The 12,111-nt window shown below is 40.1% G+C and overlaps 1 protein-coding gene across 1 annotated transcript in view; it reads left to right on the top strand.

Moving 5' to 3' along the window:
• The window catches only part of LOC120445832, a 35,089-nt gene that overhangs the window by 10,835 nt on the left and 12,143 nt on the right, over positions 1-12,111 (top strand). The window contains exons 2-3 of the mRNA XM_039626453.1: positions 6,903-7,111; positions 10,269-10,404. Of these exons, the coding sequence (XP_039482387.1) occupies positions 6,903-7,111; positions 10,269-10,404 (345 nt within the window). The remainder of the gene's footprint in view (positions 1-6,902; positions 7,112-10,268; positions 10,405-12,111) is intronic.

The raw sequence follows: 12,111 nt of genomic DNA, 5'->3' as shown, positions 1-12,111 counted from the left end.
TTAACACCGCTAGACTACTTTTTGTGGGCTATGTAAAGTCATTGGTCTATGCGGATAAGCCACAAACGCTAAACCATTTGGAAGACAACATTCGCCGTGTTATTGCCGATATACGGCCAATATTGGAAAAGTCATTGCAAATTGGACGTCCAGATTGGACTACATCCGAGCCAGCCGTGGCGGTCATATGCCAGAAATCATATTTAAAATGTAATGCCACAAGATTATCTTTCATGTCAATAAAATTCATGTCAATCGAATAATCCATCGTTGTTTTATTGCAATTTAAAGTTCTATACCTCTAAAAAAACACCCTATATATATATATTAATAATATATATATGTATTTAATAATATGCTTATTTATTGTATGCAATTAAATTAAAGATTTAATCTTGATTGATTGAAATGGATTTTTCCAAGTGATATCCAAAGAAAACAAGGCAGAACCGATTGAAAAGAGAAAGTTTTTCATAAATTCCTATACCTTCGCCTGACTACCAAAATTGCCTAAACTCGTGATGGTCAAAGTCCGTTTTGGCCTCATTAAAGTGCCTCCGGTCTGAGCCGGGCCACTGAATTATTTATAATACTCTCGACCGGTCCAAGACGTCGTATATCCCTTGGCATGGTAATGTGCCACGGCCAAATTGTCTTTATAAATATATATACACCTCCCTCGGAGGTGAGTGTCCGTCCCCTGGGGCTGGTCGGCGAAAGTTGAATAGGAAGTTCCTCAAATTATGCCAGAAGCAGTCAAAAATACAAAAAAAGGGAAGGAAAGTAAAGAAAATTGGCTGGTAGGAAGCGTGCTTATGGCCTTTTATTTTAAATTCTCTGCTATATGGGCACATATTCTATGGCAGTCTGGAAGCCAATATTGTAGCTCAACTTTCGGTCGCGGCCTCGAGGCATAGAACATTTTTTCGGTTCTATTCGAAAGAAACTTGAATTGGGAGCAGTAATCAAATATTAATGTGGCTAGGAAGGAAGTCCAAGAAGGGAATGCAATAAGTGGGACGTATGTTAATGGAGGCTCAGTGGTGAATTTTGCAAGAGTTTGATGGTCCAACTTTTTTAATAAATAATGACAAGTTGGCATACGCAATGATCAATTAGGAGAAAAATTCTGAACGTATTTATACTTTAAGATATCTAGCTCTAAAATTGATACCTTTACTGTAATTGATATATGCGTAAGCTGTTAAGTATTCAACGCTTAAAGAACTTAAACCGATTTTCATCTTATGTTGCTCCCAAGCCCTGTCTTGTTCTCCCTGACTGCATAATTCATATGGCAAAGAGACGGGAGCAAAGGAAAAGTTGCCTTGGCTGCTAGTTGGCTCAAAGAACCAGGCACTTGGCATCGCCTTAAGCCGTCTTTTCAGCGCCGCAAATTGCATTTAGCGCATTAATTTGACGCCTTCACTGCGCCGCGGGACTGCAGGATATAAAGGAGTTTAATTATAACCCGAGATGATCTGATTCTGTAAGCATTGTTTCCTTTTAATATGGGCAGAGGTTAGGTCACAATTAAAATATGAAAATTTGATAAGTAAGTGAGGTCCGGGGATATGTCATGGTTGCCAAAGCTTCTTTTTGCGGGAACGTCAGAAAAAAATGACCAAAAAACTGCGTTTTCAATTGATTGCATCAATTATTTTAGATTTAGGACTATGAAAAAATGTTATAATATTTTTAATCACATTTAAGCCTTTCACGGCAAATCGTACAACATGAATCTTACATTTTAAAGTATACTGTTAAAACTTCGGAATATTGTTCATAATTTTGGCATTTCATTGCCTTCGCATACTTCTCGTACCCAACGTGGCTTTCGATGGCTTTTGGTCCTCGCTGCGCGCGCTTTGATGTCTTGCGGTTGCTTTTCCGCCCCGGAAAATCTCCCGGGAAGGCGGGCAGGGGCCACCTGACCCCAACCAAGCGCGGAAATTGTGCGCCGCAATCTCTTAAGACCGGCGACAAATATACCTGGCCTGGCATTGGAGGTTTGGGATTTGGGGGCGGGGGCGGAGCTTTAGGCATTACCATGATTTAACAGCAACTTCTGGGCTTTTGTCGTCTACTCTCGGATGTCTTCCGTCTGTCTGCGGGTTAAACGATGCGAGTGAACTCAGGTAGAAGAGGACACGCCGCTCGTAAATAATTAATCTGCCCGCAAAGTGCGATTATCAAAGTGTTGGAAAAATGTTAAATAGCTCCCCAGGGCAGCGATGCGGCCAACAACATTAAAATGTGGTGAAAGTTCGGGCCGAAGCACTTGGAAAATCTTTTAGAGCCACGAAAACGATTTGGAGGAAATAAATGACAATTACGTAAAATGGTAAATTACATTTAATTGATTTTTAAACTATATTTGCACATTTGCATGCATAGTGTACCCACTATTTTAGTTATATAAAATTCAAAGAATCCTCATTTATTTTCCTCACTTTTAAAATCTAAGTGTATCCTTGTTTGTCTCTTTATTCAGGATATTTGCCCGCTGGCCACTAAACTTGGAGTTCTTGATATTTTTTGACTGCTTCAGTTGATGTTTTTCAATTATGCAAATAAAGGGATTAATTTGTTGCGGAAAAAGGGACGTTGCGTGGGTGGAAGTGGTAGTCACTGGAAATTGTTTTAAAGAATGCGCCAGGCGCTGATAAAAGTTTGTCTCAGCCCGCCCCTTCCATTTTCTTTTGCCCGAGATACCAAGCTGTGCGACAACTATAAAAATTTCAATTACGAAAAAGGGGTACAGACTTTTCTTAAGGATGAACACCAAAAGTACGGTGTTCCTTGTCAGGAACAACTTCCAAAATTGACTTCATTAAAGTCGAACAATTTTAGGATGGGGCACTCGGGGAGTGTGTTAAAAAAAGGGTATTATGTTGTGGAACAAGTATGTATGTATATTACACTTAACTGGTATGTACATATGGTGTTTTATCAAACTGAGGTTTTACGAGTAGGAATATACTACGATTTCAATGATTTGAAAACTTTTTCTAGTCAAAATGCTTATTCAGTGGAACATGAATGCAAAGCTGCGCTTCATTTAATTTTATTTCCCTTCAAATTTGGTTGGTGTCAGTTCCAGCTCCGTGATATTGTATTTTTTGAGGGCTGTCGTGTTTCTGGTGGCCTAACATTTGTTCTACCCCTTTGGCCCCACTTTATTTGCTGTTTCAATTGTCAGTTGAACTGGAAGTGGCTGTTGAGTATTAGGTCTAAATGGGGAATTGCAAAAATTCCGACGAAAAGGGGAAGAAACGCCATCAAGGAACTCTTTATGGTGATATGGTGAGAACGGCGGAGCTGGAACCCTGAAAAAAGAGGGGTTATGTTGTGGGGGCGTTGCACAAATTAAACCCGAATGAAAATTAAACGATGCATGAAATTACTTTCCTTCTTTTTAACTTTTCCTCCTGCTGTGTTCGTTGTCGTAGGCAAATTTTCTTTAGCAGCTACTCCCCTTAATTTTTCCTCCCGTTCTTCTGCTTTTCTTCGACTTCAGCTTTAGCTTTTGGCTTTTGACTTTGAGTGGATCGGGTTCTTTCTTCCATTTTGCACACACAGGGGCGTAGTCATGGGGCTTTAGCCTAAAGCATTGAGAGCGCGACGAGCTTCAGTTTTTTTGTAAAAAATTCGAATATCTATGGATGGGTAGCCTTATGATTTTCGGCATACCATTTGCCTAGCAGTCACAACAAGCAATTTAATATTAATTAGTACCCTCTTTTTAACTAAATCTCCAGTACGACACTGACCTCCGCTTCGCTTCAAGTTTCCTTGCCGTTCGGTTGGCTTTTTTAATTTTTAATGTGCAGTCGGTTGTTGTTGCCGTAGTCTGCAGTAGAAAAAAGGACACACTCCATTTACGCAGTATGTCCTGCACCGCCAGAGCCAAAAAGAGAGGGGCGAATGTGTCAGGCCAATTTGCAAAGTCAAATGCCAGTCAACTGCAATTAAGGCGCTAGGACCGCAAGGCGTATCCCAACAGGACATGGGTGAGCCGTTCTTAAATTACCAGGATCATGCACTCTACATTGTACTTATAGAAAGTTTTCAATTAAATTATAGTTTTTACGATAATGTCAATTGGTTATAAAATTAAATCCCAGCTCAAAGATATTTTATATAACAAATGGAAGTTAAATCATGAACTTATATTTAATACCATGCCATTTAATGATTTACTGAAATGTGTAGCTTGTAAAGGAATTTAACTTCCATTTGCTTGCACACTTCTTGCTGCAACTGATACTTTCTACAATGCTCTGAAACCTTAAGTGTATACGACCGTATTTCCCTTCTTCCTGTACACTGACACAAATCCTTAGCTTATTAGCACATTTTATGGCACCATCTACTCCATTTATTTGGCTTTTCCTTCGGATGGGTTAACAAAAATATGCCGACACGGAAATGAATTTTTAATGCATGATGTTTGTTGTTGCTGCCGATTTGTATTTGGGGCAATAAAATATTCGAGCCCAAAAAAGAGCGGACTGCATGTCCGCTTGTGTGTTTTTGTGTGTGCGCGTGTGTGATTGTGTGTGATTGTGTGTGATTGTGTGTGCTTGTGTGTCTGTGGAACAGCAAAAAGGCAAACAACTAACTCATTTTGTGGCTGCCATCGCTGCCTCTTCTACCTTTATGCCAATTGTCTGCCACCAGCCTGCAGCCCACGGACACCAATACATACGCATACACTAAAGGGGCAACACACACGTGCAAGCAAACAAGCTGAAAGCATTCAACGTATTTTTTATTGAAGGCGCGGCTGCGATTTTGATTCCGATTGCAAATCCGCTGCTCTCTTTTTGCGCCCCCCTTCCTTTGTCTTTTTCTGTGCACTTGGAGAAATGTTTGACTGGTCTCCGCGCCTTAAAGCAGCATATATCTTCTAGATAATAAGGGAAAATCTTAATATATAACAGCACTGTCAACAATACTCTTCCCGATACCAAGTTAAGTAATTGTGAGCAAAAGTAGTTTTAAAGATGCATATTAAAAATGTATTTCTGTGCCAAGCATGCATCACACAAAAGCCCAGTATGATTACTCATTCGCCCCAGTGGCAGACTCGATATGAATTGTCTGCCACTTATTTTTTGGAGTGTCTCGCTGCCCCAGTTGTGCTCACATTGTTCAATACTACAGATGCCACTGTGCCAATGTCTCCGTGTGCATGACCTCCGGCTCGGGTTTTGCGTTGGGCGTCTGACAGCTCAATATATTCGCCATTTGTCGCTGTGAAAACCACACACTCCGTCTCCCCTTTTCGCCCCTTGAGCTGGTGTTTCCTGCCCCTTCCTCACAAGGTGTCATATAAAGGTGGTGGCATGCCCAGTGCCGCAAAACTGTTGAACGACTTTATAGACAACAGGAGATCCGGAAGTGCCAACACCCACCACAGGAGATCGTCGCTTCTAACTGCTAGCAAAGTATGCAGATATAAACAAGTGTTACAATGAAAAATACTATTTCAAAATAAATATATTAAGTAATAGCATTTGAAACATTACTCATGCGCATTTCTTTGAGTAAAATAATAGCGTTGATACGTAAATCCGTCACATTTATCCCAAGGTCCGCCGTTTTCGTCCTTAAATTCACATTTGCCGCTTCGCTAATTTAACTGATCGTGCAAGCTACACATTTCCGTGTAGTAATTCATTTGCCTTATCAGGTAACCACTGTACCTCTAGTTCCTTGTGCATGAGCCCCTTTCCTTTCCTATCCGCAACTTTCCCTTGGCTTATTCGTGATGTTGTTGTTGGGGCGGCGAATGCAGGAAAATCAATTTCGTTCTCCATTTGCAGTTGGCAATTTGCATAATAAGGTCGTTTGGCGCAATTTGCATGTGAATGTGATAAATTCAATGGCGGCGCTGCACGTTACACCGCACACACCCACACACATGCATATGTATACATATGCGTCTGAGGAGTAGTGTCTGTGCTAGTGTGCGTGAGTATTTGTTTTTCCCGCTTTCCCGCAGAAAGAACTCACTTTTTCACGTTTGACGTTTGGAAAAATGAAAAGTGTAGCGGTATATTAAATAAGTGGGCGGAAACCCACCCACACAGCTGAAAATATAACGGTTAGCGTCCTGGCCGCGGTTACGCGTACCTCTAGTCCTTCGGGGACTCGCCGAAAAGCCGCCAAATGTCGCCAAAGGCAAATATGGGGATATGTGCCAGGTTTTGCTGTTTGTGATTTAAAAGCTTTTGGCTCTGTTTGGGTTTGATTACCCTTCGTCGGGGTATACTTCCAATTCGTCATGCTATGGCTATGACATCGCAAAAAATAAAACTACGAGTATTAAAGTGCCCAAGTTAAACTTAAAATCCAATCGGGTAACTGCCTCATTTTAACTTAAAAATTGTAAATTAAACATCTTATAATATGACTATTTTAAAATTTAGAGATCTGGATTTGTCTAAGAAATTGTATAACTACATATTATGCATACAGGGCATTCAAATTCTACTTGCAAATGCCTGATTTTTTCTGGAACCTTTGAGTTTTTGGCGCATGTATTTTTGTTTCGCCTTACACGTGAATTGTGGACTGCAGTGACGTGCACTGGATTTCCCCGGGATCTAGTAGCCAGAGTCCAGCAGGACAAGTACAAATTCATGTGACAGGGCCGCGAAAGGTTTTTTGTGTTTGCCCTCTGGCCATTTTGGTGGGAAAATATGGCCAGCTGGAATCATAACAGTTGAAATATGAAAGCGGGCTAGGGCATTCGAATTAAGGGGATAACTTTTGTGTAAGTGCAAGTGCAGTTCAGAATGGGAATGAGAATGGCATCAGCTCGTGGGAATCCATTAAAAATAATTTCGCCTCACTAACATCCGTTTCTATTTCTCTACCCACGCTAATTGCAGACATTAGCAGCTCGCTGACAATGACCGAGGTGAAGATACCCAATCACATAATGCGCCTGAAGAGCGCCACTCTGGGCTGCCGTTACGCCCTCGACGGGGAGTCCTTGTACTCGGTGAAGTGGTATAAGGACGGTCACGAGATCTACCGCTACGTGCCACGCGATAAGCCCCCCGGACAGTCCTTCCCCCTGCCCGGAGTCAACATCGATGTAAGTGCACCGCAACAGGATATAGAAAGTACATTTCTTATTAGACAATTATACGCTGATTGTATGCTTTTTTACATTCAAAAACATAATTTTTTTAACGACTTTGTTATGTATCAGCTTCACAGCTTTTAAACTCGTGCACTATTATAAATATAAATTAAATAAATTAAAAATATAAGTGCAATGTGACAAAGCTTTTATCAGCAATGCAAAGCAACATAAAATATTTCATGTTGAAGATGTGTAATAATTGGACTTCTTCCCTTGTGATTTTAAATTCAGCATGACAAAATTATTGTGCTGAAGTCGTAAGCACTTACAACTTACACTAAACAATTTTTCTCCCAGTGCTAATCGAATACAGCAACAGGTGTTGCTTATCTAAAAAAAGGAAGCGGAAAAATTTAATTTCAAATTTTATTACACTTTATGGTGCTGATTTTGCGGAGGGTGGGGTCCGTTGCTTTGGATTTAGTGTTACGACCTTATCATAATGATTATTTTAAAACATGTAATTGCCACAATGGCGAGGGAAGCTCTTTTTGCTCTTTTCGCAAGTTTTCCGCCCGCATTGGCCCCCCTGCTTTCACTCTGCTTGTTGCTGATTACGTCTTCGCTGGAATGAAAATTGCTGCCACGTAGTTTTGCCATTTAACTTTAATTTAATGTGGATGTAACCTTCCTTAGTTGCCCATAAAAATGTTTGTCTGGTTGGGTTGCTTTCCGCCCCGCCGGCCATCCATTTTCAGTTACCCGCCCAAGCCAAGCTAAGGTCACGTGTTGTTCTGCTTGCCTTGCGATAGAAAAGGTTAACGGAAATCACTTAAAGCTGTCAATATACCAGACAAAGTTGATATCCCTTTGCTGGTCCTCTTACTTCGTGCCGCTCTAATAATAATAATTTGCCAAAAGCACTCAAGTGCGTCTACTCTGTAAGGCGAGCAGTCAAAGCAAAATGAGGATAAGAAAAGTACCAGAGCACTGTGGCGAAGGTGGTATTACTATAGTAAAATCATGCATAATTCATTAATATTTTAAAGATAGTAAAGTGTTTCGCAGATTTTTGAATATGTTGTTTTAAGAATTTTTTCTACAGTTAGAGTTTTTAAAATTATTTAAGAAAGCTATTATTCTCTCAGTGCGCAGAAAAGTAAATCCCGTCAATTGTCGAGGCTAACGTGGCGTAAGAGCAATGTGCCAGCGTGTTTTATGGCCTGTGTGCGTGTGGGCAAGCGGCTGAAAAGGGAGAATCGGAAAATACAAGGAAATGGGACAGAGAAGGGGAACGGAAGGGAAAGAAAAACTCTAGCTAAGGGAGGCTCCTTTAGTGGAAACATAATGCGTAATGCGGCATAATTTTCTTTTGGTTTCAATATCTGCATTTCTTTGCCGCCTTCTCAAAAAGGGTTGAAGGTCGAGTTGAGTGGAGGGACATTATTAGAAAAGAAGACGGACCCTACAGACTAGTAATGATGCTGTTGTGCTATGGCTGGAAAAAGCTTGATAAGCATTTTCATATGAGCTTTCGTTGCTCTGAATAAAGTAATTAATTTATTTAATGAAGGATCTCAATGCGAAATGTAAGCATAAGTGTGCAAGCATTTAAAACTCCTTAGGCAATATTTTCAAGTTTTAGTGCTTTTTATAACGGATAGCTAATCGCTCATAGATACATTTTCTGCCAGAAATTATAAAAGATTTATTTTATAAGTGATTATCTGGCTTTAAAAGCTGTATCATAAAGTTACGAAATTACACAGACCTTCTACAAAAGACTATTTTTTCATTACCATAAGACTTGGTCTTATGTAAATATGTATTTTCCTGTGGTAGCATCTTACTTCTCAGTTATTCCGAGTCGAAATGTGTCCCTCTTTTATTTTGTTGGCCACTTCAATCAGGGCACATAAACAAGGTTAGAGCCCTGATTCTTTTTAGCCAAACCAAATTTGGAATTACAAATAACAACTTCAATCTGCAGTCTTGAGCGAAACGGCGACGCCGAGAAAGCAATAAAGGGAGACTGCAATTTGAATTGCGGTAAGATTTGGTTTTTGGCTAGCACTGCCATTCCCCCCACCACAACTTTCCAAGCCCCCTTAACGGTCCTGTGGAAAACGACCCCCTCAACAACATTTTCGTAGGGGGTGCTGACAACTTGAGCGTGGCGCAAGAATTGGCAAAAAGACGAAGACGCAGCTGAAGAATGGGTAGAAGAATCGGCTTAAGTACTGCCAAGAAGGCAACAAACAAAAGCCAGTCCACAGTCATTGTACAGAACCAAAGGGCCAGCCATGGGTTAAGGGAGGTGGGGTGGTGCGGGGACAGCTGAAAACAAGCAACAAACCAAAAATAATGTTGAACGTGACTTTTGTGATTGTTTACGCCGGAGAAGAGGAGTGGAGTGTGGAGTGGTTGGAGGGAATTGTGACCGGGCAGAGCACAAAGCGAGAGCAAAGAATTTTCATAAAAATTTGCTCGAATCAAATGAAACTTTCTTCCCGCATGTGTGTGCGATAATAAAAGTGCAACTTAAAGAACTTGACTTGACTGCAATTGTTGCCCAGGGAAAATGAAAAAGCCAGTACAGGAAAAAACTGTGCGAGTGACTTTTACAACATACCGCCCTCGCATGCGTATCTTCTATCTTTTATTCAGGCCCTTGTGCGATTGTTTCTAGATATTTCATTTTCATTTGCTTGTTTGGTTTTTCGGTCTTGGCTCTTCCGACTTTTTAGTTTATGACTTTTGCTTTCCTTTTGCTTGGGGTTTCCTTGCGTAGCGGCCCTTGAGAAAATTACATTTTTCGCCTACAGTGTGGCTAAACTAATAATAAACCGCCTTTCCCATCATCAATCTTCATTTTGCCTAGAATTTGTGAATGTTAAAAATCATCCATGAAAAATCTTCAACTCTAATTGCGTTTTTTTTGTCGATTCATGGGCACGTAATTTATCTCGCTTGGGTTTTTTATTGAAATAGCAAACGGAATTTAACGGCGTTTGTTTTAAAGCTCTTGATTTTATTTCCGATGTACTGGACAACTTAAATGTTTCCTGTATATATTTTTTTAAATATAGATAATTATTTACAAATAAGTGTCCCAACCGATATGTGAGAATACTTATGGAAATCCACACCCTCTTCTTTCTTATAGCTGCGTAACTCCTCGGACACCCAGATTCTCCTGCGCCGCGTCACCCTGCAGAGTTCCGGACTTTATCGGTGCGAGGTGTCCGGCGAGGCGCCCGCATTCAACACCGTATCCGAGTCGGAGACCATGACCGTTGTGGGTGAGTTTAACATAAGGGCGGTGCATAAATGCTGGCGGAATGTGAATGTGTAGGAGGCGATTCAAATGCGGCCGTTCTCTCTTCTTGTCACAAACGAAGTGTTCTTTATTTCTTCGTTCCGTTCCTTCTTAGCCTATTACATGTATGTATTGGTGTGTCAGTTGCTGATCGTGCGAACGGGACGCACAAAGTAGTGTCCGTAAGCACGATCTTAACATTAGCGTAAAATTGTACTTAAAACTAAGAGTATGTATATCTAGGACTGTATGTACAATCACTGTGTGTATGTTACGGTAGTGTGCCTGCTTGCTACAATCGGCCATCCTGACCGGAGAGCTCCTGATCTCTACAAACATGTTAACTTTTACTTTTGTTTATCCATGGGCGCATATTTGCTACTGCCCAAACTCCCTTGTATGGAAGTCTAGACTGTTGAAAACCTTCAACGTCCTCCACGACATACCTATCGTTACGCAAAACTTTTGTTATTCTATATGGACCTTTGAACTTGGGGATTAATTTTTTGGATACGCCTATATGCGAGTCGAAATTCTTGATCATCACCAAATCTTCTTTTTCATACTTATAAGGATCTTTCCTTTTCGAGTCTGTTCGTAACTTGTTGTATTCTTGCAATTTATTGATGTTTTTGCCAGCATTTTCTCTAATTTTCTCAAAATTTATGTCATTATTTGTTTTATTTATTTCTTCTAACCTTTCTTTTAAACTATCTATAACTCTGCCTTTTTGAGATACTCCAAACAGAACTTTACTTGGATGTTGGTTAATTGATCTTTGCATTGTATTATTTAACGCATATTCGACCATTTCTAAAACAGTGTCCCAATGCAGTCCTTTGTCTGGTTCAGTTAACTTAGCTATAATGGGACCTATGCTTCTGTTCACCCTTTCGACCTGACCATTAGCCTGTGGAGAACCGGTAGCTATCTTTATGTGTTTTATTTCACTTTCTTTCAAGAAATCTTGAAATTCCCCAGAGGTAAAACATGTCCCGCGGTCCGAAATAATACATTTTGGCCTACTGTAAGCCCTAAAATAGTCCTTTAATGCAACTATTGCTTCCTTTGATTTTGTTGTTTTTGCAGGATATAGTCTTACGAACTTTGTAAACGCGTCTATAATCACTAATATGTGTTTGTTCGACCTACTTTTATCAACAGGACCATAATGGTCTATATGTACTACATCAAATGGAATATTTACTTTGGGAATGTTGTGAAGGAATCCCTCTTCTTTTCCAGACTTTTCAGAATAAGCTATACACTTCAAACAATTGCTAATGTGTATCTTGCATTTCTCTCTAACTTTGGGAAACCAATAGCTTTTTGAAATAACTTCTACCATTTTGTCTATTCCAACGTGTCCTAATTGATCATGATAATTAAACAACACGTGGCTTTCCATTTCGTTCGGTACATAGAATAAGAGAACTTCCTTATCCTTCTTTCGATAAACTATTCCATTACGCATTTCGTAACCTTTGAGTTCTGATTGTTGTAGCTGTTTAGCTATCGTTTTGATCTTCTCGTCTCTGCTTTGACAAATAATTAAATTTTCCTCAAAAGAGTTACAATCAATTGTTAGTATGTTTGTATTTCTACTTAGTGCATCTACGTGCTGCATGCGCTTACCGGACCTATGTTCTAAGATGTAATCATAATCTTGTAGAAACAGCGCCCACCTGGC

The sequence above is a fragment of the Drosophila santomea genome, chromosome 2R (genome assembly GCF_016746245.2).
Source record: "Drosophila santomea strain STO CAGO 1482 chromosome 2R, Prin_Dsan_1.1, whole genome shotgun sequence".
Lineage (NCBI taxonomy): Eukaryota > Metazoa > Arthropoda > Insecta > Diptera > Drosophilidae > Drosophila > Drosophila santomea.
Note: the sequence above shows the minus strand (reverse complement) of the source record. Positions and strands in the feature narration are given on the sequence as shown.